Source organism: Pteropus alecto, unplaced genomic scaffold, assembly GCF_000325575.1.
Source record: "Pteropus alecto unplaced genomic scaffold, ASM32557v1 scaffold67, whole genome shotgun sequence".
Lineage (NCBI taxonomy): Eukaryota > Metazoa > Chordata > Mammalia > Chiroptera > Pteropodidae > Pteropus > Pteropus alecto.
In genome coordinates, this window is record NW_006441061.1 from 3,923,124 (window position 1) to 3,947,753 (window position 24,630).

Consider the following 24,630-nt stretch of genomic DNA (forward strand, 5'->3'; position numbering starts at 1 on the left):
AAGCAGCCCCATGTGTGTAGGAGCTGCTGCATGTCTTCATCGAGGGGCCAGGTGGGTCTCCGGACGGGCATCCTGGCCATCTTTGTCTTGCCCACCTACTTCATGGGCCCGCATGTCCTGCCCTCTAGTGGTTCAGGGGAGAATATTCACAGTGGTGCCCAGGCCCTATCGGGCCAGGAGGTTCCTGGCATGGATGGGAGGACAATGGAATGATGCTTTGAGGCAGGAGTGGGGCTGGAGCGCACGGAGGAGGCACAGATGAGATGTGGTATGGATGGTGATCCGAAGGGGAAGTCCCCTTGTGGAACGACGCAGGTCTGGACACCCATGAAGGCAGGGCTCTTCTCCAGCCTGGACACTCGCTCCTCAGTGGCTTTCAATGACGACTGGCTCGTAGACCCCAGAGGAGACCCTGTGAGGAGAGACAGGTCAGCTAGTCCTTCTCGATACCCCTTTGGGACAGGCCCTTGGAAGTATTCACAAGCAAGCACTGTTTACTGGCCCCGTTTTGCAGAGGGGGGTAACTAAGGCTCGGAGAAGTTGAGTCACTTGCCTAGGGTGACACGGATGGTAAGCATCGGAGTCTGTGGGGTTGCAGAGCTGGCACAGGCTGTGCCCGAGACCTTCCTGGGCAGTAGGAGATTACACACTGGGGTGTGCTGTGCCCATTCTCATAGCAATCTTGGCAGGGAGGGACTGAACCCTGCCCACTTAGCAGATGAAGAAACTGAGGCTCAGAGGAATTATGAGGCCTGCCAAGAGGGCAGCAGAAGATCAGGGAGCTCTTCTCCCCACTGAGGCCAGGCCCGCCCATGAGGTTATGGACACCTGGGGCTCAGCAAGCTGCTCTGCTATGACCTTGCTGCCAAATACGCTGGTCTTCCCTCCCAGTTTCAGAAGAAAGTTAGAGACGGGTATTTGGGTATTTGCAAACTTCAAAGAGGTCCCCATTTTCTTTTTGCCCACCTCATTCTAGGGAGCTGCCCAGAAGGAGGTGGGGAGATGGCAGCTGCAATTTCAAGCCTTAGCCAGCAGGGGCCAGCAGAGCAGCACCGGAGGGCTGGTCTGCGGCTCCTGGGAGGCCCAGCCAAGTCCCTTCCAGCCACTGGCCCTAGATGTTAAACAGGTACTTTCCCACCTTGCCCACAGGAACATGAGGAAAAGCCTTCAGCACAACCAGGGCTACACACTCCTGCATGTGGGAGGCTCCTCCACTCACTCACTCACTCACTCACTCAGTGTAAACATTCTGTGAATAAAGGATTCAGAGGGCACTGGCACTCCATAGAGTTCAAGCCAAAGTTTGATCCTATCACCCCGTAGTCTGTGAACATCATGATGGCCGAAGACTGTATTGCTCACTGCTGTATCTCCAGAACCTCGCTCACTGCCGGTTGCAATAAGCAACTGTCCAGTAAATGAGTCGCCATCATCATTTTTAAGGAGTTCCCAGATTTAGGTGGCAGGGAAAGGAAAGTAGCATCGTAAACAGATGCAGGAAGCCCTTGCTGTGAGCTGAGCTCTGTCCCAGGCACTTTCCGAGGTTACCCTTGGATCCCTCAAAGTCGACCCTGGAGCGCTGTCCCGGGCTTCCAGGTGCGACGATGTGGTCCACATCGTTTGAGAGATGGGGAAAGTGAGGCTCATTTGAGAGAAGTGACTGGCCCCAGATCACACCATGGTGACAAGAGCTGGCATTCAAAGCCAGGTCAGTGGGCTGCAGAGACCTTGCTCTCAGTCCTGTGCCCCCCATGGCTACCCTAGCAACCCACCCATGAACCTTCACCCCTACCTGTTGGCCAGTTGGATGCCACTCAGCGTGGTGGAGCCGTCGCGGCTCACGAACAGCCGGAGGTTGCTGTCTGTGGGGACACAGAGGAGGATGGAGGCTGAGAAGGGCGGGGCCGGCCAGGCGACATCACCCCCCAGCCCACCTGGCGGGGGCAGCTCACCCTCAGTGTTGCTGCCATCGGTAAAATCCTGGCTCTGCATGATCTTCTCCACAATGTCATCGGCGTCGATCCGCGTGTCATCCACCCAAGTTGGGTGGCTCTCCATCGAATCCTTCTTCCGCCTGGAGCGGGGTTAACAACAGTCAGGGCAGTAACAGGCACGACAATGACAAAAGCAAGCACTTATGGCGCTCATGATGCTCTAAGGGCACGTGAAAGCTTGTTCAGGTTCCATTCACTTAACCCCCATGTCAGCCCTGCAATGCAGGTGCCACCGTTACCTGGTCTTATAGATGAGGACACAGAGACTCTGAGAGGCTGCATAGCGCCTAAGCAGGGGACCTCAGGTACACTAAATCACACACAGCAACTGCTGACCGGGCACGTGCATGCCACTTAGGCCAGGGCTACACCCCTCACGAATATCAGCTGGTCAAATAGTCACCATCCAACCCTGACGGAGGGACCCTGCCGTCCCATGTTACAGGTAAAGAAGCAAAAGTTCGAGGAGCTACAGGGAGGGGTCTGTCCTCTAAGGCACTGAGCAGTGAGACTCACCGAAATGAGCGGTCGGACAGATGTGGGGGCCGGGGTGGCCGCGGTGGCTTTTCGGGGGGCCGGTGCTCACGCTCGCCGCTCTCGGGGCCCTCCACAGTCATGCTGAGGCCACCAGAGGCACTGCTGCTGGTGGATGTGTTGCGACGGTGGGTCAAGTCCGAGAGGCTGGAGGAGCGTGAGTGCTCCGTGCTGTAGCCTGGTGGGCAGGTGGGGCGGTTCGTCATGGGGGAGCCAGGGAATGTGGAAGGCCAAGGGCGCGGGGCCGGGCAGGCACTCACCGGAGATCTTGGACTGCTGGCTGGCATAGCTGGAGTTGCGGGAGTGGCCCGAGTGGAAGACCTCCTCGGGGCTGGACAGGTTCTGGTCCGTCTCCTCTGGCACCCCTGGAAGGTGGGGAGGAAGCAGGGGTGACCAGGGGTGCCCGTCCTCTCACGGAGTCTGGTGGGGGCTGGGGGACACTGTGTATCTCCATGTAACAGACTGAAAGACTGAGGTTCAGAGGAACGGCGACCTGCTCCAAACCACAGTTCACCTTCTGAACCCAGGTTTGTTCACTCCACAAATATCTGTCAGGGACCTCCTCCACCAGGGGTGCTCTCCTGGGTGTTGTGAACAGGAGACAGGGCGTCACAGGCCGCTAGGGAGGAGGAGCATGGAACAAAGAAGGACCCACGATGGACCACAGCTGTGGTGAGGGGTGCAGAGCGAGGAGCGGCGCAGGCGGGGGTCTGACCCCATCTGAGGTCAGGGAAGGCTTCTCTGAGGCGGAGACCTTCAGGAGGTGTGGGAGGGAGCCAGCCAGGTCAGGCATCAGAGAAAGGGCCGTCCAGGCAGAGACAACGGCCTAAGCAAATGTCCTGAGGTTTCAATGAGCTTGGGTCGGTGTAGCTGGAGTGAAGTGAGTAAGGGTGAGGGGAAGCGGCTGACAACCCTGTCCCAAGTCCCCCATAAGCCCAACTTAGAAACATATTGCCCAGCACTCCCAAAAGGAGGTACAAGGGGACCAGGTGGATATACCCAGGTTCCATGAGTACCGACCCACCAGTCCTCCTGTGGTCAACACAAGAAGCAATGACTCACCCATCCCTTCTTCAGAGATGAGCACGGTCAGGCCACCAGCTGGACCCCAGGCCTGACTGTAACCCCACCCAAAGCCAAGTGGCTTTTCAAGTCCCCAGCAAGTTCTTTGCACATGAGGGAAAGGAGCAGAGGCATGTGGGGGCTCAAACCCCATGCTGCCAGGGAGCGGCACCTCTACCTTCTATGAAAGCATCATCAGCAATGGGGTGGCCTGGTCCCCAGAACTCCCTTTGGAGACCCCCACCCTGATGCTACGATGGGGCTGGGAAGTCCCCACTCCCAAGCACAGCGCCTAGGCTGAGGCAGGCGAGAACCCCAGCTTTCCAGTCTGGGCCTCACCTGGCCGGGTCTCTGGGAAAAATGCAGTGGAGGAAAACCAGTACTTCGGGTCAGAGGGTCCCTCACCGCGCCCAGCCCCCAGGGGCAGACTCACCCAGCCAACATCTGCTGAGCCACCTGGCCCTGTGCCCTAACTGCCACCACGTGCCGCTTTGCTCGCTAATCAGCTGGAGGCAGCCTGCCTCCCAGCTCTGAGCTCACCCCTAGGAGGGGTGTGGGGGCCAAGGCTCATATTCGGGGGCTCTGCTCCACCCCACACAGCACTAGATATAGGACTGGGGGGCAGGCTGGAGCCTCCTCTCCTGGCACCTCCTCCTAATTGCCAGGCCATCTCCTCTGGGGATTCAGGGTCCCCCAATTCGATTATAACATTAGTAATGATGATTTAATAGAAATGCATACAGCCTACATGCTCTGTGCAGGCAGGGCCCACGTCTGCTCAGTTTATACCCAAAGCAACCCAGGACGTGGTCACTACTGCTGACCCCATTTTATAGGAGGATGCTGAGGCCCAAAGAAGCAAAATGGCCAAAGTCATGGAGCCAGTGGGAGAGCAAGAGCTCACAGCATGTGCCTCTGCTGGGAACACTGCACCCCACACCGCAGATTCGGCTCAAATGTCACCTCTTCAGCGGCACTTCCCTGGCCCCAGATAGATGCCTCTGTACCTCTCACAGCCCTGTTACTCTATAGGTAGACATGCATTTGACCTATTTACTACCTGATTGATGCCTGTCTCTCCTGCTAGGCTGGGAGGGCCATAAGGCCAGGGACATCATGTCACTCGGTCCAGAGCACTGCACAGTGCCTGGCATACAGGAGGGGCTCGGACGACATCTGCTTAATAGAAGCATGGACGGTGCGATCACCCCCCTCCCACCTCTCTTCTCAGCAAGCATCTCCCTTGGGACCTGGGGACATCTCGGAGGCAAAAGCCTTTGGCAGAGGGGAGGGGCATGGTAGGGTGGGCGGGGGGGGGAACGGTACCTGAGCCGAGGATGGTGGGCCGGGCCTTAGGGGGCCGGGACCCTGTCAGGGAGCTGGTGCTGCTGCTGCCACTGCTGCTGGTCCCACCACCCTTACACGTCAGCTGCAGGGAGGAATCCTGGCCTGGGATCGAGATGGACTTGGCAGTGGATGGCGGCCTTGGAAAGACAGAGGGATGTGACTGGGGTGTCCCACTCTCAGAGTCAGAAGAAAACAAGGGAGCACCACCCCTCAAGAAGCTTGCACCCACACTCACGTCTTGAAGCAGGGGTCCCCAGAGAGCAGGAACATCCCAATGGTGACCTGCAAGACAGGGAGACGTCAGCCACACTGTGTCCACTCACTCAGCTCAGGCGCCCGACTTGCTTCAGACTCTTTGCTCGGGCTACAGACAAGGCTTGGACTCTGATCCCATCCTGCCCGCTGCTGACCCTGGTAAAGCCACCGAACCTCACTGAGCTCCCGTTTCTTCCTGACACCCGCCTCATGGAAAGGATGCAGCGAGATGAGGCTTCGCTTGGCTCGGTGCCTGGCTTGGAGTGATGCAGTGACAAAAGCCAGCTCCTGTTATCTCAAAACTACAGCTAGACTGAGCTCTCATGCTAGGGGCCACAGTCTCTCTCCATCCTCAGTGCCCAGGTGCCCGAGTGGGCATGGCAGCACCAGCCAACACAGCAAGAAGGAAGGCGGCTCAAGAAGCCTACCCAGTGACATCAGTGACGATGGGGTTCACTGAGACTGACAGGGGGCGGGGGGGTGGGGAAGGGCAGGGTGCTCACATAGTGAAGGTTTTTTGAATAAAGCAAAACAAACGAATAAAACAATAGAAACTTAATTTAACACCCAACTGGGTAAAGATTTCAGCAATGGCCCAAATGAGGCAAAATTTTGGTCCCCAAATCTGGGCCCGGGTGGGACAACAAGTGATGGGGTGGGCAAGAGGTGCTCGGACACCAGCCACCACAACAAAACTGGAGATCGTGGGGATGAGGCTGTTGTTGTTGCTGCTGTTTTAATGGATTATTTCATTTGGCCATGATAGCAGCCTACGAAGTAGGTGATGGACCCAGGCTGTAAATGAAGCAACTCAGACTCAGGGGAAGTGACTGCCCAAGGCCCTATAGACAGGACATGATGAAGATGGCCTTGAAGCCAAGGCCACTTGCCCCCCACATGCCCTTGATCTGGCCTGAGGATGCATGGGGCTGCTGGAGCAAGGCTGAAAGGTCCCAGCTCCCACCACAATTAGCCTACACCTTTGCAGGTGCCTCCAGTTCCCTCTGTGAAGGGTCTGAGAGGCCCCAGAGCCTCTGCCCACTACCACCTGCCCGGCTCTGCCCCGGTACCATATGTTCCAGCTGGGTCAGCTGGCAGAGGTGTGGTTAGGATGAGACTATTTTCTCAGCCAGGTGGAAGGGTGTGGAGACAAGGAAGAGAGGTGTGCGGATGGCAGACACCCAGCTATCTCTGTCCCAAGAGGCCAAGGAGGCAGCTGCCTGGGGGGAAGGAGTGGCTCCAGCCACCGGAAACTGCACGTGGCTGGGGCCTCGGAGCAGCCACCCTCGGTCTGCCCAGGTCAAGGGATGGCAGGTTCTCCTGGTCACTGTTCCACTGGGAGCTCAGGTTGCCTCATGTCACATGTGACAATGGTGAGGATCTGGACTGTGGATTCAAGGGCCAGCTCTGTTGTGACCCCAGGCAAATGATCTAACCTCTATGCCTCAACTCCTTTCTGTGCAAAAACTGAGACTAATAATAGACACCACACCCCACGGGGTTGTTGTCAGGCATCACAAGACAAGAGGTGGCAGCACACAGTGATGCTGATCGCACCAAATCCTTAAAGACCTTGTTGGGGTTCACTCCCAACCCCCGATTATGAATGGGGAAATAGTCCAGTGGCCAAGACAGGCCTCTGATGGTGGTTTCCTGACCCAGGGCCCACATCCTCCCAGTGTCCCTCACTGCCTGTCTGGGGGAAAACCTGTTTTTTTAACCTCTAGGGACTCTGATGGGGACCCTGCTGGGAGGGGGCGGACGAGGCGGCGGGGCACCAGTACCTTCAGGATGGAGTTGTCTTGGCGGGTGTTCTTTGTGTCGTATCCCTCTAGCAGACAGCAGCGCACCGTGGACCCTGAGCCTGCAAACTCGGCCAGGTTCAAGTTGGCAAAGCCCAGCTGGGAGGGAGAGAGGAGGCTGTGGAAGGCTGCAGGGAGTGTGGGCGCAGGGCTGGCAGCACAAGGGTTAACTTGGCAGAGGAGGAGGGGCAGGCACAGCCCCTGGGACACCCCACAGCCCAGACTGACTGTTGCATAACCGGCACCCAAGGACAGAGGCCCGAGCTGGTGGCTTGGGTTGGCGGCTCCAACGTGGCAGAGCCAGGAGCTCACATCTCTGAGCTGCACAAAGCGCCCTTTGTGCCATGTCCCAGAATACACCGGGGCAGCGCCTGAGATGAAAGGACATTGTTGTCTTTGACACAGACACATTGTTCCCCGGGAAACAAGGCTGCGCTGTGGGAGCCGCCGGGACAGCGGGCGGGGGAGGGAAGGCCCGTGGGAAGTTGGCATTGGGACGGGTGGGTGGGGGTATCCTGCAGGGTGGGCAGGAGCGCCTCGTGGATGCTGGAGTGAGGGACTGTTGGGCAGCGGGTGGTGACGCTCCTTGCTCCTCGGATGCAGAGAGAGGAGCAAGGGATGGGGAGCAAAGTGGGAGAAAGTGTGAGAACAGGGTGTGTGCGCTAAGAAGGCCTCTTAAATGAAAACAAGACTGACAGACCTGGAGGGGTGACAGAGATCAAGGTGAGGGGGTGCTGGGCTCAGAGACTCAGGACAACCAAACTGACTGAGGACGTTTATGGAGCGCCTGCTGTGCGCCAGTCTCTACTGCTGACTTTGGGGCACGCGTGCCAGAATCAGGGACTCGGGTTCAGATCCTAGCCCTGCCGTGCACTCAGTGACCCCCATTTTACAGACAAGGAAACTAAGGTTCAGAGAGGAAGTGACATGCCCAGGGCCCTACATAGCTCAACCAACAGAGCCAGGCCTGAAATTGTCAACCTTTGCCACCTCTCCGGGCCTCAGTTTCTTCCTCTGTATCATGGTTGCTAAGTGGATGTTCGATTGGAGAACGGAAGGGAAGGGCCTGGCAGGTGTGACCCGTGCTAGGTGCATGATTAACGTTTGCCGGGTGGAGGTGGGATGCTCCAGCTGTTTGCTGGTAGTTTCTTTCCTGGCTGGGCAGCTGTCCTCACCCACGTGAATCAATGGGAGGGGAAATTTCCACTCTGATGGCACCTTTCACAGCCCGGTTCTGGCCACCCTGCCCTCTGCTTCTGGAGTGGGACTCGAGCGCCTGGCCTGAGCCAGAGCAGAGCTCAAGGCCCAGACCGCTGAGCTTCCTGAGCTCTGGCCATGGGGACGCACCCCGCCCACAGGGTGAAGTGAGGCGGAGGCATTTCCCCTCCGGACTGACTAAACCCACCCCCTGCCACTGTGCCGCCTCCCTGAGGAGGCCCCAAAGGGTGGGCTGCACATCCCCATAGAAAAAGGGGTTTAAGCGTTGAGCAGTCTTATTCAAAGCCAGAGGCAACCCTCCAAAGGTGTCTCTTCCCACTTTTCCCCGTGGAAAAGGTTTTAACACGAAGGCTAAACCGTCTGTGGGTGCAGTGGAAACCAGGCAATGACAAGGATGTGTAACAGTGGGGACGGGCTGAGTCACCCGTCCCCCAGCCACACAATGGGACGCTGCTGCTGTTAAAGCAAAAGGAAATTTGCGATGACATGAAAACATGCCCATGACGTACTGGCAAGTAAAACAGCAAGCTGCAGAATCCACTTACAACAAGTCCCTTCTGTGTATTTAAAAACCTTACTGTCTGCATAGACACGAGGATGCGCAGAGGGTGCTCGCTTTGCATTTCTCTAAACCACATGCATACGTTTTATTCACTGCTCAGCATCTATGATGCATTTCATAATTATTTTTTCTTAAGAAGGTCTGGAAAGATCCTAATGAATCCCAACATATGTTGGGATCCTAATGAATCCCAACATATGGTGCCTTTCTGTTAAGCACAGACTATCAATAAAGATAATTCCAAGAAAATAATACATCTCCTGCAGGGCTGAGTGTCTCCTGTTTGGGGCTGGAAGATCTTTTGGGAGTTTTTGTCGTGCCTGTCCCATCCCGCCCCATCCCAGCCCACTGCCTCTTCACATAGCCCCACTTACCTTGGAATAAGCCTTTCCGCCTTTCAGCTCCTGCACAGGGAGACAGACACAGCGACAGAGTGACTAGGGAATCCAAGGGACCTCATATGTGTCCCCACTTCCCTCCACCCCGAATCCGACTGCTGGGGGAGGGGGACAAGAAAAGGGGCAGAGCGACTCACCTCACTTTCCCTGGGGGGACAAGTCAGGGGATGGGCCTAAAGCCACCAGACCAGGGGTCCCACACCCACCCTTCGGCCTGGAGCTCACAGTCCCCAGACCTGGCTGGGAGCCCAGCCTCACCTTGCGCACCGACACCCGGAAGATGCAGGGGTCCAGCAGGCCGGTGGCCGGGTTGGCACTCATCTTACACACGAAGGTGAACCTCTTCCGCCACCGCACACAGTTCTCCTGCACCTCCTCCCTGCGGGCCAGACGGGGCAGGTGAGCACAAGCATGCAGGTCAATGCCAAGGGCACGTACCAGGGGCAGGGTTAACCTCGGGGCAGGAATGGAGGAGAGTTCTCGTTTTTCACTTTGTGTCACAAAGTGATTATTTTCATAACAAGAACATGCTTGTGTAAGTGTTACAGAAACAAAAGATATGCAATAAAAATGAAAAGAACAAGGCGGGTGAGGTCGGGCTGGAGGCAGCGGCACCTCTCTCTGCTCCCAGTGCCACCACCCACTTTGTCCTGTGGCCTTGGGTGGCTCTTTCTGCTGCCATTACCTCCCACCAGGAAGGCTCCCACTGGCCATCTCAAGTGACCCTCACAGTAGTCTTCCCAGGCTGGACCACCCGTCCATTTTACAGATAAAGAGACCGAGGCTAGGTAAACTGCCCAGTACCACTCAGCCAGGAAACCGCTGGCCCTCAGCCCAGGGCTGTTTGGCCCTAGAGGCCCCTTCTTTACCGCTAGTGACAACAACAGGTAACACTCATACGGTGCTTTCCATGCGCCAGGCCCCACTCAAACCACCTTACACGCCCAGCCACCCCTGGAGCCTGCTCCAAGTCACATCAATGCTTCCAACTCCTGTCTGGGGCAGTCACTGCCATTAGCCCAATTCCACATTCAAAGAAACCAGAGCTCTGGGACTAAGACCCTGGCCATGAGGCCCACCAGTGGCAGAGCAGAACGGGGCCTTGAACCCAAGCAGCGTGATTCGGGTGCTACACACTTAACCCTCACCACTCCAGGGCTAACACACTTCTCGGGCCCTCAGTTTCCCTGGCACTAATGGGGGCTGTCCCAGCTGCTCGAGTTCCTCCTGGGCCTGGGGAGCATGACCAAGCCCCAAATTTCAGCACCTCCTTAACAAGGAAGCGCTTTGTGCCCTGGGAGTGAGTGGGAGCCGGTGGGAGCAGCTCTTCTGAGTCTCTCCCAGCTGCTGCGGGGGCCTCAGCAGGAGCTGGGGGTGGCAGTGGCACGTGGCAGAGACGAGCTCTGCACACCTGCGCAGCTCCCCGTGCCCCCACAGCCTGCCTGGCAGAACTGGTGCTTGGGAAGAGAAGGGAGGGGCCGGCATGAGAGACATTATCTCCAGCTTCATCCCACCTAACAGGAACGGCCAAGCGGACAGTGGAGGAAGTGACTGCGCCACACCCTGAGGAGCCCAGGAGCGCGGGTTCACTGCCAGACTGGGGGCTGAGTGGGGAGGGTCTGCGCAGGATGAGCATCTCCCGAACCTGGCTTGTTTGCTTCTCACTGCAACCTTGGAAGGCAGGCTCTATGCTACCCCCTCTGCAGCTGAGGGCACTGAGGCTCCAAGAGAGCGCCCCAGATCACATCCCCAGTGCCTGACAAAACCGAATTCAAGCCAGGACCATCCGACTGCGGAGTCAGAGCCAGGAACCATCACCTTAGTTCACGGACCACAGAGTCCGGAAAGCCTGGCAGGCAGAAGCCACCAAGGCTGTGTGGCCAGCAGAGCCCTGCTATGCACCCGAGGCATCCACGCCGTCTCTGAGTGCCAAGTGTGTGCCAGGCATTGTGCACTGCAGTGGACTTACTCACAGAATGACATTTGACAGTCACCCCAGTGCTGACTCAGTGTTACCAGGACGGGGTGGAGGGAAGGGGTGAGTCAAAGAAGGTGACTAGCCACAGGGAAGTGACATTCCAGCTCAGACCCAAGTGAAGAGTGGGGAGTACAGCCAGCAGGGGAGACAGTTCCAGGCTGAGGGAACGGCGTGAGTGAGGAGCGAATGTACTCTAGGTTTCCTTGGCCGATGCCAGCCTCTGAGCGGAGCCTCCGTGAGGAGCTCCCTCGTGGTTCCTCATGCCTTGAGGACATGACCGAGGCTTATTCCATGCCCCGCCAGGTCTGTGACAAGGGGCAACCGGACTCGGGTCGGACAGACCTGGGCTCACAGTCCTCACTCTCCACCCTCGTCAGTAAAGCAGGCATACCGGCCACTCGCGCATGGGCACCTGGGAGCATTCAGGCAGGTGGGCCCCGCGAGGGCCTGGCGTGGGAAGCTCTGTGAGGTACGTCTCTTCTGATGAAGGCACTGGGGATCTAAAGGGCCTCAGTCACCAGAATGCTCCAACCGTATGAGGAGGGTGAGCTCCAGCAACCCCCCGGAGCCCCAAGACTGGGGACAAACAGAAAAATCAGGGCTAGAGATGAGGGGAGGAGAGAGAGTCCCCAGTCCCCAACAGACATGCACGGGAGCCCTCAGGAGGCAGGTGCCACAGGGGAAGCAGGAACCCTGACCCAGCCGTGCCAGCTCCATTCATTCATTCAAATAACTGAACGCCAGTCGAGTGCCAGATCCTGTTCTATGCACTGGCACCACAGCGGTGATCACCTTACATTCTGGTAGGAGCAGAAAGATGAGGATCAAACGAATGAGAAAAATATGTGGTAGTGGAAAGGAAGGACTAAAACTATCTTTATTGGCAGGTGACTTAATCTTGTGTGTGGAAAATCCTAAGGAATCCACTATAAAAATTATCAGAATACACGAGTTCAGCAAGGTTGCAGGATATAAGATCAATATACAAAAATTAATTATTTCTATATCCTAGCAAATATGCACAATGAAATTAAGAAAAGAATTTCATTTATAATAGTATCAAAAAGAATAAAATACGTAGGAATAAACTTAAGAAAATAAGTATAAAATATATACTCTGGAAAACTACAACACATTGTTGAAAGAAATTCAAAAAGCTCTAAATAAATGGAAAGACATCCTACGATCATTGATCGAAAGATTTAATATTGTTAAGATGACAATATTCATGAACTGATCTAAAAATTCAACAAAATCCCTATAAAAATCTAAGCTGGCTTTTTTGCGTAAATTTAACAAGTTGATCCTAAACCTTAGAAAGTCAAAGGACCAGAATAGTCAAAACAATCTAGGAAAAGCAGAACATAATTAAAGGATTCACATGTCTTGACTGCAAAACTTCTACAAAGCAACAGTAATCAAGACAGGATGGTTGTGGCATAAGGATAAACACACAGATCAAAGGAACAGAACTGAGAGTCCAGAAATAAACCTTCACATATATAGTCAATTGGTTTTCAACAAGGGTGCCAGTGGGGGAAAGACCAGTCTTAAACAAAAGCCTCTGGGACAACTGGATATATTCACATGCAAAAGAACAAAGCAGGACCCAGTTACATATCATGTACAATAATTAACTCAAAAGGTATCGAAGACCTAAGTTTAAGAGCTAAAACTATAAAATTCTTGGAAGAAAACACAGAGGTAACTCTCTGTGATCTGAGATTAGGCAACGGTTTCTTAGATACGACATCAAAAGTACATACGACAAAAAATACAGATATATTGAACTTCATCAAAATTGAAAAATTTTTTGAGTCAAAGAACACCATCAAGAAAATGAAAAGACAACCCATAGTATGAAAAAAATATTTGCAAATCATAAATATGTTAAGGGACTTGTAGCTAGAATACACCGAGATGGCTATAATTAAGACAGATAATAACAAGTGTTGAGAATGTAGAGAAATTGGAACCCTCATGCATTGCTGGTAGGAAAGTAAAACGGTGCAATCGCTTTGGAAAACAGTCTGGCAGTTTCTCAAAGGGTGAAACACAGAGTTACTGTAAGATCTAGCAATTCTCCTCCTAGGTATATTATATCCAAGAGAAATGGAGAGTATATCCATACAAAAACTTGCACACAGATGTTCCTAGCATCATTATTCATAATAGCCGAAAAGTGGAAGCCAAGTCTAATATCTATCAACTAATGAATGGATACATAAAATGTGGTATATTCATGCAAGGGAACGTTATTCGTTATTCTCGCAAGCAAAAGAAACTTAAACTCTCCTACATGCTACAATGTGGGTTAACCTTGAAAACATTAATGCTAAGTGAAAGAAGTCAGGCACAAAGAACTACATACAATTCTATTTATATGAAATGTCCGGAATAGGCAAATCAAATCGGTAAGAGACACAATGTAGATTGGCCAGGGGATGGGGGAATAGGGAGAAAATGGGGAGTGACTGCTAATGGGTATGGGGTTCTTTCTGGAGTCATGAAAATGTTCTAAAATTGACTGTGGTGATGGTCGCATGATTCTAACTATACTAAAAACCACTGAATAGTACACTTTAAATGGTGAAGTGTGTGGTACGTGAATTACATTCAAATACACTGTTAACCAACCGACCAAACAAACAAACAAAAATCCCCACATGGTAGGTCAGATAAAGAGAGAAAAATGGAGAAAACAGAACAGGAGGTGAGTGGGGAGCTGGGTACAAATGAGAAGGTGGGGGCTGCGACTTCGGCTGGGCAGTTAGGGAAAGCCCTTATGGCAGTGGCACCTGATCAAGGCCTGGAGTGAAGTGAGGTTGAGGGCTGAGCAAAGACTGAGGGAAGAGATGTCCAGAAGTGTGAACTTCAAGTGCAAAGGCCCTGAGGTAGAGACATCCTTGGCAAATGGAAAAGCAGCACGGAAGCCAGTGGCTGGATGGGACTGGGGAAGAGAACAGAGGGGATGTGGTCAGCAAGGGAGCAGGGGGTCAGGTCGTCCTGGACCTCGAGGGCCATGGTGAGCACTCTGAATCTCTTTCTGACCGCAGCTTTGTCTCGCCACCATGGATCCCGGCTTTAGCCCGGAGCAGCCCCGGTGGAGGTAGGTGGATGGGCAAAAAGAGCAGAAGCAATTCCCAAGCGGCCAGAGAACCAAGCTTAAAAGTGGGGAACGCGGGGCCGGGGGGCTGGCCACGGCTTCCGTGTGGACCCTCGCACCTTTACCCACCCCTCTGCTCACCCAGCCCAGGAGCTGGAAGCAGTTGCTGGAGACCAGGTGGGAAGCTCACAATGCTGGACGTGTTGAAACACCCAGAGGAATTAGGATTAGTGTCTGGAAACAAAAGGAGATATCGAATTGTAGGCTCTCTCCCTTCCCCTTTGTGAGTCTGCCCTGGGAACACCCAGCCAGGAAGCCTGAGGCCCCCCTCGTGATTCCTGGCCAGAGAAAGGCACGTGGAGCCCTCCTAGGCTCAGGTAACAGGCGGCTTCCTCTTCCACTGTGAGAAGGTGAGCCAGGGCAGGGCAGGGCAGGGCTCACTCCGAGCCTCCCTCGTATTTCCACAGGACCCCAAATGCACACTATTAAATGGCACCACTCCCATGGGAAGAAGCTCACAGCCTTGACTTGGCCCACCCCAGGAGGTCACAGCAAGGGTAACACAGCCCCCAGCAGTGGCCATTTCCCAAGAGTCTAGTGTGTGCCATTGGAAATCTTCAGCACTGAAAGTTGAGTGTTATCATGGCCCACTTTACAGATGGGGCAAGTGAGGCTCAGAAAGGCTGAGTTTCTCACCCACAGTCACAGAGCTGTGAGGAGCAGAGCCTGGTATTAACCCCAGGCCCATCTGTGTCTAGAACCCATGTCACAGAGCCAGAGATGGCACAACCACAACTCAGGGCCTACAGGGCCCCTCAGGAGAGAGGGAACTGGGCACCCCCAGTTAGGTGGTGTGGGGTCCCAGGCACAGGGCAGGGATAAGGGGGAAGATGAACAGGGGGCGTGGTGGAGTTCATCAAAAAGGCAGGAATGAGGGTCCCAAGCAGTTGGTCACGAGCCCCAGGCGGGAGCTGGCCAGGAGCCAGGTTTGAGGAAACCTCAGGGACTCGAATCATTCGAAAACCTTTTATTAAGCACTTACTAAGTACCAGGTACTGCTGAAGGCCCCAGGGACATAAACGGTGAACAGGACAGAGCTTCCTGCCTTCAAGGGGCTTACAGTCTGGCAGTGGGTTGGAGAGAGACAAAATGAGGCAAACACACATCGGATGGTGGTAAGTGCTCTGGAGGGAAAGGAAGCAGGGAAGGAGGCAGGTGGTGTGTGCCCAGGTGGGGGAGTGAAGGCGTTGACGGGAAGGTGACACCTGAGCAAAGAGCCGAAGGAGGTGAGAGTGACCTCCCTGTGCAGATGAGGGAGGCAAGAGCAGTCCAGGCATGAGGAGGCGGACGTGCAAAGGCCCTGAGGTGGGAATGCGGGACTGCTTCAGAAAGCAGAAGGTGGCCAGTGTGGCTGGAGCAGAGCGAGGGGGCGAGTGGTGGGAAATGAGGTCGGAGAGGGAATCCTGGTCTCAAATTTACGAAGGGGCCACATGGAGGGGCTCACAATCACGCACCCGCACGTGCGCAAGCAGGTACAGGAGGACGCGGGAAGAAATGGGGACTTTGTGGGGGAGGGGTATTGGGTCCTTTTCTTTTTGAACTGGAAGTATCAGTTGACTTCCTTTTTTTAAAGCACGCCTGGGGGGAAAATGAACTCCTCTAGGAGTCGCTGATTGCAATGAGGTCAGAGGCCAAAAAGCCACCGTGGGGAGGACTTCCAGGAGAGGCAGAGGCCACCGGCACTGCAAGACTGAGATGAGGGGGCTACAGGGCCATTATTTTCATTTCTGTCCAAGAATGTTTCTGTAGTAATTGAAATTTAAATGGAAAAAATGAAGAGGGTGTGAGGTTAGAAGGGCTGGTCAAAGTCAAAGGGATTTGAACTCCCATCTTCTGGATTCATGGCCTGGGCCCACAGGCACCCTCTAGGCCGAGATGAGGAAGGCCCCAAGCCTCCCTAGCCTGGGGCTTCAGCTCCACACTGCCTGCCAGGGACAGGTAATTACAGAGCCTGGGTTTTCAGGGCAGCTTTAGGGGAGTCTCGCTTTTAGCTTTAAGATATACAATTAGGCGTCCAGATCCAGGAGCAGCAAGGCGAGCCCTCCACCCACCGCAGCTCACTGTGGCCATCACAGAGGCAGGATTCAGCTATTTCTGGCTTGTCCTGAAATAGAGCGGAGCACCCCACCAGGCCGGAGCGCCCTTGGAGGTCCTCCCGTGGCTCCCAGTCCTGACCAGCAACTCTATTTCACCTCCACAAACACTGTGGGCACCAGCTCCATCATGCAGGCAACAAGGGGTCAGTGTGGTGGGGGCCACCTCCTGGCCACGGACTGCCATGACCCCAAGGTCCTTGCAGGCAGGGACCATTCAGGGCCCCTCCCCGAGTTGACGTGGGAGCAAAGGCGCAGCATGGCTGGCAGTCCCTGCCGACGCAGTCAGGAGAAAGAAAGCCCAGGCGTCAGTGGGCAGCTCGGGGCACAGGCTCCGAGACGCCACACCCCCTCCCAGCCCTCTGCCTTCCCAGTCGCCCACTGCAAGCGCTTGTCTGCATGTCTGACTTGTCACCACTGTGTGCCCAACACGGAGCCCTGGCCTGGCAGGAAGCAGCTTAGTCGTGGTCACAGTAGGGGCTGGGGGTGGCGAGGCTGGCAGGTCAGGGCATCTCAGACTAGAGCCAACACTGAAAAGTCCTTGGCTTGTCACAAATGAAGATTCCCAGGCCCTGCCAGAACTGCGGACCCTACCGGTTAGGGTGTCTCAGCCTTGGCACTAATAACATTATGAACCAGATAATTTATTTTTTTTCCCAGGGGTGTCCCGTGCATTGTAGGATGTTTAGCAGCATCCTGTGAGTAGCACAACTCCAGCTGTGACAACCAAAACATTGCCAAATGTCCCCCCGCCCCAGGAGCAAAATCACCTCCGGCTGAAAACTGCTGCTACAGGCCTTGGGCTGACTTTTTAAACAAGCTCCCCGGTGATTCTGAGGCTGGATCTGGGCACCTGGCTGAGAGAGGACACATCCACAAGACCTGAGTGGGACCCCAGGGACCACCCAACCCCAGCTGTGTTCCTGGGTTCCTGAAAGGGCTGGCTCCTGATTCCTCCCATTCGGCCCCTATAAAGGAAGGTGACCGGAGCAAGGCTCCATCACATGAGTCCCTCTCCGCAGCTGGCAGCCCCTGGGGGGCTGCCACAGGGTGCAGCCACACCCACTCCGTGATCTCCCAGTCCTTGGCCGGGTTCCTGGAGAAGCAAGGGGTCACAATGATGCAACCAAGGTTCCCGGCTGATGAAACCCAGCCAGGGAGAGGCGAGAGTCTAATAAGGAAACAATTTAAATTGACAACATCTGCCTGTGCTTCCCAGAAGAGAGCACAGCCGCCTGGGGAGGGGCCCACCCCGGGGAGCAGCCAAGGCGTCCATCCAGGGGCTGCAGGGCGGTAGAGCCTCGTCCCGGCAACGTGGCCAGCGTGGCAGCCCAGCCGCGTCTGGCTCCTGCCAGGAATTCAGGGCCGTGTGCAGGGGAAGCAGCTTGTTGCAGTTCTGACACGGCCAGCCCCACCTCCTGCAACACCATGAGGCAGCAAGAAGTTCCTAGAAGCCAAAGCACTCTGTGCTCAACACTGGAGCGCTTGACACTGGCGTGCTCGAAGGAGCCGCCTGGCACCCCAGGACCCTGCTCTGCTCTCCTGAGGGTGGCCTGGGGATGGGCGGGCGGACTGGGAGCACACTGGGGGCTTCAGAAACTCCGAATCAGAAATGGAGCAGGGGGCCAGCCGGGTCTCAGGGCAAAATGGGCAGGTTCTGGCTCCCCATTTCACAGACGCAGGCACACAGCCTTCTGCATCCAGAGTCAGACGATGCAGGCGGCTTCCAGCACCCAGAATGCATGGATGCTCCTCTTGCTTGATGCCAACGGGCACACCCCCTTATTTCCACAGCCCGAGAGGAAAGCAGGCCGTTGGAGGGATCCATAGTCAACTGCTGGTTTTGACCAAGTGCTAGTTTCCCACACACCTAGGTGAAGGCCCCACCACCCTGTGTGGCCCGGCCTGGCTCCGGTTTCCTGGGCACCCTCCCATGTGCCCGGTGCTGCTCAAGTATTAACTCCACAGGCACAACCACCACCCACTTCATACATAAGCGAACTGACACTCAGAGGTGAGGGGTGATATGCACTCCACCCCGTCATCTCCATCCCACAGGATGGCTGGGGAAATGCGCCAAGACAGCAGAGATTCTCAGGGGACTGTGGCATCAACGTCCCTGTGCTCTGTGGGCTGACCTTTCACGAGCATCGATACCAGGGAAGAGGTAGCCTTGAGACCAGGCTTATGCTAAAGGAGGGGTGGCAACTGCGTCAGAACACATGGTCAGTGGGACATGGCACTGGGCCAAACCCGTCAAGACCCACTGGTGTCAGGGTCCAAGCCGGGTCAATCTAGGGTCAGAGAGAGAGATGGGAAAATGTTCTTAACGTCTACTTCCTGCCTCCCGAGCTCTCCTTGCCTGACCTCCCAGAATCCACACCCCAGCCCTAGGAGGTAGGTACCATCATCTCCATGTCAGAGGCAGGAAAACCGAGGCCCGGAACACAGAAGCCAGCAGGTCTGGCTGGGAGAGGGCTGTAATCTGAACCCATGGCTGTCTGACCCCAGGTCTCAAACTGGACTCCCATGTCAGAGCTGAGCCTGGCTGCAGGCCCTAGAAAATCAAAGCAAGAAGATGCAGGCTGGGCTGTAGCAGCAACTTCCCCTCCCCTTGGACCCACAACTGTAGAAAACACAGAGCTTCGGGGTTGGCTGTGCTCAGGGAATTTCCCTTCCTGAGACTCCCAGCAGGACTGCTCACAAGTCATAGGTAGGCGAGACAAGAGAGGCTGGGGTTCAAGGCCAGGCTCTGCCACTCACTGGACACTTGGGCCTCAGTCACTATTGTGCCCATTTATTTCATAGGGTTGCTGAGAGGCCTAATGAAAGAGGACCAGGCACATACCCGCAGAGCACTCACGTTGAACGGGGGACATGGCCTCCGCCATCGGAAGTGACTCTGAAACAGGTGGTCCAGCAGGAAGACAGGCATGCAAGGCCCTGACAGAGCTCCCTTTCCCCCCACCCCAGGACCCTGGGTCAGGAAAGTTCCCCAGGCCTTGACCCTGGCCAGGACATCCCGGGAGGTGGCCTGGCAAGGGGTGCGGCAAGCCTGGGCCGCCCTGGCTGACTCACGCCTGGGCTGCGTTTGAATCACCCAAGGAAGGGAAGAGACAGAAGGGAGAGATCCCCATTCGTGGAGCCTGGTTTCTCGAATGGCTGGGCTCGAGAAGTCACAGGGATGTCCCTGTCCTCTGAGTCCCTTCCCAACCCAACAGCCTTCCTTGAAAGCGCCCTCCCCCAGCTAGTGCAGATGAACAAATGACTTCCTCTTCTGGGCCTGGGTCTTAGGTCTGGGGAAAACGGAACAAGGCTCCCATGTCCCAGAGCACAGAGGTCCTAGAGGCCTTTGTTTCACTTACTGCTGCTTCTTACGTCTGAGGATGACACCCGGCACATAGTAGGTGCTCAGTTAGTATCTGATAACTCTATGAGTTACCTTCACAGCTCTGCTCCCAACGAGAGCTGCCCTAGACCTCCTTGTACCACTATTTCCACCCCCAGGAAAGGGGCCTCTCAGCTGAGACAGGCCATGTCCGCTAACCCTCTGCAGAGTCTGAAAGGTCAAGGGTCATCGCTATCTCTGGATCTGCCCCCAAGTGTTCCCGCTGCTCCACACAGAGCTCACCATGGCTCCCTGGACTTCTGAGGTGACTGGGGAATAATGAGGAACTGCTCAGCCCAAGTCACATCTCCTCACACAGCCAGCACAGATCCAGTTCTGTTTTTCCAGCCATCTTCTGAGATTCCAACCACTGGACGAAGGGCTTGGGGTCAGGTGAGACACTGAAGACCTGACTTACCAGTCTCTACCTCCTCCCCAGATACCCGATTCTCCCGCGGTAGCGCAGACCCACCCTGGGCTGATAACTGCTTCTGCCATTCGCTCACTCCACACACCTTCACTGAGCACTTATTACAAGCCGGGCCTAAACAGAACACGGGGGATACATTCGGAACAAGCCGAAGCCTCGGTCTTTGCATCCAAAATAGGTGCTGCCTTTCTCACCCAGGTCCATGTGATTCCTCTTTAACAAAACCCTTAGGAGGCGCTGAAGCCCAGAATCCAGCCTTCTCTTGGCATTCAGGGAGCATACCCAGTCAGCCAAAGGCCCATCCCCAAGTGAGGGGTCAGAGCCAGCGCAGGCAGGAGAGGCTGCTGCCTCCCGCCCCGCTGTGCTCGGTACTTCTCTGAGAGCTCATGTGTCTAATGGTCTCCCCGGCTCACGGGCCCCAGGTCAGTGGCCTGACTCTAATCACTAATGTTTCCTGAATGGATGAACCGCGGAAGAGAGGAGAGAAACAAAGGGAGAGAAGGAGGCACGTGGACCTTTCCTGTCTGCTCCTACCCTGGATCCCCTCCAATAATCGCCCTAGATTAATACCAACCACTGCCAGCCTTTACTGAGCATTTACTCTGAGCATTGCCCGGGGCTATGCTGAGTACATAATTAGTGTTAACTTATTTAATCCAAACACCAAGCAGGAGCTTACTACCCCATTTTACAGAGAAGAAAAGCAAGGCTCAGAGAGGTCCTGTGGTCTGGCAGCCTCAGGAGGCTTCCTGCCAAGCCCCACGGCCCAGCAGCCCTTGCTGGGGTTTGCAAGAGGCAAAAGGAAAAGCCCCAGCTAAGGAAGACTGTTGGCAGCTGCCAAAATGAGTTACGGCTTATAAACAGGTCAGATGGTTCAGGCTGCCCTGCCAGAAAGAACCTGGAAAGACCCGAAGACCGCCTCGAGGCCTCCAAGGCACCCGGGAAGGCACCTCACTTTTGTCTGGAGGACTTTGGCACTCAGCACCAGCACATGTGTGAGGTGTCTCCACGCTGCTTCTCACAGACATGTGCAAACAGCGTCGGTGCACAGTGTGTGCAGATCCTCAGAACAGTCCCACGTAGCCGGCCCCCAAGAAGCAGGGCTTTACAGGCCCTAGAAGCCCCTTCCAGACATGACTGCCACCCCAACAACGATGACAACATTCTAACTTGTACCAGGATGGGAGGTTTTGATCAGAATGCCTCTGAACTTTACATAAATGGCACACGCTCATCCCCAGCTTCCTTCCCTCCACGTCGTGATTGATTTGTCGTCAGTAGCAGCAGCTTGTTTGTTCTCACTGCTGCACAGTAGGCTTGAGTTTTGTTTTTAATCATCCCACGATGACTGAGGTGGGAAGCCACCCCTCTCAAGTGATGACAGAGGTGGGAAGCCACCCCTCTCAGGTGACAGCCACCTCCCCTTGGGCCAACTGGAGCCCCAAGTGATTGCCCTTGGTGCTTCTAAAATACAAATCTGACTGACTCACACCCTTCTGTGGCTGCCGCTCAGATGAGGTCCCAGCCCCTCCCCATGGCCTCCTCTCCTCCTCCACTCCAAGCCCCCAGGCCACTAGCTCTGCCCTGCTCAGCACTCTTGCCTTTGCTGTCCCTCTGCCCTGGGCTGTTCCTCTCCCACCACCTGCTAACCTACTCATCCCAGGGACCAAGCCCAGCATCACTTCCCAGGGGCAGGGCTGCGTTCCCAGGAAACAGGAGGGGGATGGGGCGCACACACAGCGGATACTCAGGAACTGCCCCTGAGGGACTGGGGGGCGGGGGAGCAGCAGATGTGCAGCCCCAGGTCTGCAGAGAAGTCTAGTGCGCAGAGAGGAAGTGGTAGGAGGAGAAGGCACCTGGCGTGTGACCAGGACCCAGGCTCCCACCCTCCCCAGCACCGGGCTGTGTACTTTCTCCCTGTCTTGGCAGGTTTAGACTGTTTTCAGCCCGGCCCTGTGCTGAGCAGGTACGGCGCTGATTTCAGATAGTTCTCCCGCCCCTGTATGAGCACCCCAACCCCATTCGATGAAGAAGGAAGTGAAGGCTGAAAGGACAAGGCACTTGGCCATGGTCACGGAGCCAGAGAACAGCTGCCAAGGCCCAATTACAGAGCCTGGGGCAGCCCCAGCCCCTTTCTCCTCCCCATCCCCCACAGCGGGGCCACCCAACACAACCTAGCAGTGGCCCCAGCTGCCCAGGATGCGACGAGGGCTGCTCCTGACACGGACTGATACCCCTGGCACCAGTGGGGAGGGGCTGGACCCCAGCAGCTGGCAGTGACCAGCACACAGTCCAGCGCCATCAGTGTCCGCACTGGTTCAGTGCCAAGGAAAAAAGTTCCAGCCCTGCACCAGCGCCAGCCCACAACAGAAAGCCCCGGGACTAAGATGCCAGTCTGGGGAAGGAGCTAAGAGGCATGGATGGGGACTGTAGTGTCCTGAGATGAGGGCCCATATTGGGTGTGCAAGGCCAAAAGAAGCCAGGGAAGGCTTCCTGGAGGGGGTGGCCCTTGGGCTGAGCAGTTTGGCCACGTGAAGGGTAGAAAAGGGAGCTTGAGGCCTAGGCAACTAGCAGAAGCCAAAACCAAGAGTATAAGGTGTGGTGGAAGCTAGGGGAGGGCCAGGGGCCGCCCCCTCTTGTCTTTCTGACCTGCTCCCCTGCCCTCCACCTCATGTGGGGAGCTGTCTTCTGCCTACCACAGTGGGTCCCACAGCTGAGTGTGCATAGGGCTCTTCCCACAGGCAAAGGCCTCCTGCAGCCCAGCCTGGCTGCACCCAGTGGGAGCTCTCACTGGCTCAGAGCCCATCACCCCAAGGCACTCCCGCAGCCCAGCCTGGCTGCACCCAGTGGGAGCTCTCCAGCTCTCACTGGCTCAGAGCCCATCACCCCAAGGCAGGGCAGGGTCACTGAGGACCCTGAGCTCCAGCGTGAGGCCCTGCCCCTTAGACACTAAGTGTGCTCCTCATGCACCCCCACCCCTCCAGAGGACAGAGAGTGCACTGTTCGGGAAGTACCGTCTCCCCAGAGCACCCCAGTCGGTCCTGGCCCACAGGGAAGTGCCAGCTGCCACAGAAGGGCAACTGAGGTACACTATGCAGCGCACCGCCATGACTCAGCCCAGGAAAGAGGACGAACTGCAGCGGGCATCGTGCTTCTGCCAGGCACCGGGGGCCAAGCTGGACATCTGACAGGCATTAAGTCACTGAGATCTCCCAAGAACACTGTGAGGCAGGTACCAGCAGCTCCGCTGGATCAGTCGGGAGGGCCACAGAGGCTTAGGAACTTCCCCAAGGTCACACAGGCAGCAAAAAGCAGAGGCAGATTAGAGATTAGGCACGTCCTCCCCTGTGTGTGGGGCAAGGCAACAGCCTGACTTGAACAGGGAGAAAGTCCTCCACTGGAGTCCCTTCCTCGCAGATGCTGGAACAAGTTGGCTGGAGGGGCTGCGCTGGCCGCTCCCAGCTGACATCTAGGCAGGGTGGGGGCGCAGGTGGTACCAGGCCTGCATGTGAGCTGTTCCAAGCCCGGGGTGCCAACAGAGGCTCAGACCAGAGACCAATGGTTTACAGCCACAGCTCTAAGCAGACACTAAGGCACAGGACGGGCAGCTTCAGGCCTCACTCACCAAAACTACCAAGGACACCAGAAGGCCCAGGGGTGGCAGACCTCAGGTTACAGAGCACATTTGGGGCTCTGGGGCCAGGTGTGGTGTCCCCACAACCCAAAGCACTTGCGGGCAAGGTCAATAATGAAGAGAGACCTCGCTCCTACCGCATGTTAGTTTTGAGCCTCTTTCTAAGCAAATCTGATCTCTCTTCCCTGCTCAAGCCTTGCTGTGGCTGAGTGAGATTACCACGGCTGTTATACTGCCCATCCCCAGAAGCAGGCGAGTGACCGCAGGGTCACCACATGGCAGTCACTAGACTTCACATACTGAGTCCCTAGGCTCCCGAGACCCGAGGACAGACACACTAGCAGCTATCACAATGCCCAAGCAGCGTTTCCTGAGTGCAAGTCAGGATTTCCAGGTACCGAACAAGCAGAGTTCAAAGGCACTCAGGGTCCCCGGCCACCTCCAGGCAAGCTGGGCCTACAGACACACGGTGTGGTTGCTGCTAAGAACCCCAGACCAGAAAACTCCCAGGGCGGAGCTCAAGGAGAGGTACAGGCTTCGGGAACAGCCTTGACTTCACAGAGCCAGATCACCGCAGGTCAGGGCTCTGCCAGTGCCAGGCTGGCGGGCAGATGGCAAGGGCTGCCAGAGTGGCACCTGCCAGTCGTAGAGGTTGCAAAGGCCAGGTCCAAGGAGCAGACACCAAGGCCAGGCACAGGCTGGGCAGCTTCAGGCTTTACTAAGCTCCGCAGCGGCACAGTCTAACCCCAAGGGAAGCCAGCAGATGGCC

General features: G+C 55.8%; 1 protein-coding gene across 1 annotated transcript in view; it reads right to left on the minus strand.

Annotated features, from left to right (window-relative positions):
* Window positions 1-6: 6 nt before the first annotated feature.
* Window positions 7-24,630, minus strand: part of FAM102A (family with sequence similarity 102 member A) — a 30,618-nt gene continuing 5,994 nt past the window's right edge. The window contains exons 2-11 of the mRNA XM_006918003.2: window positions 9,431-9,551; window positions 9,149-9,178; window positions 6,977-7,093; window positions 5,173-5,219; window positions 4,917-5,074; window positions 2,789-2,893; window positions 2,511-2,706; window positions 1,953-2,074; window positions 1,793-1,862; window positions 7-412 (exon numbers count right to left, since the gene is read on the minus strand). Coding sequence (XP_006918065.1) covers window positions 367-412; window positions 1,793-1,862; window positions 1,953-2,074; window positions 2,511-2,706; window positions 2,789-2,893; window positions 4,917-5,074; window positions 5,173-5,219; window positions 6,977-7,093; window positions 9,149-9,178; window positions 9,431-9,551 — 1,012 coding nt within the window. The 3' untranslated portion in view covers window positions 7-366. The remainder of the gene's footprint in view (window positions 413-1,792; window positions 1,863-1,952; window positions 2,075-2,510; window positions 2,707-2,788; window positions 2,894-4,916; window positions 5,075-5,172; window positions 5,220-6,976; window positions 7,094-9,148; window positions 9,179-9,430; window positions 9,552-24,630) is intronic.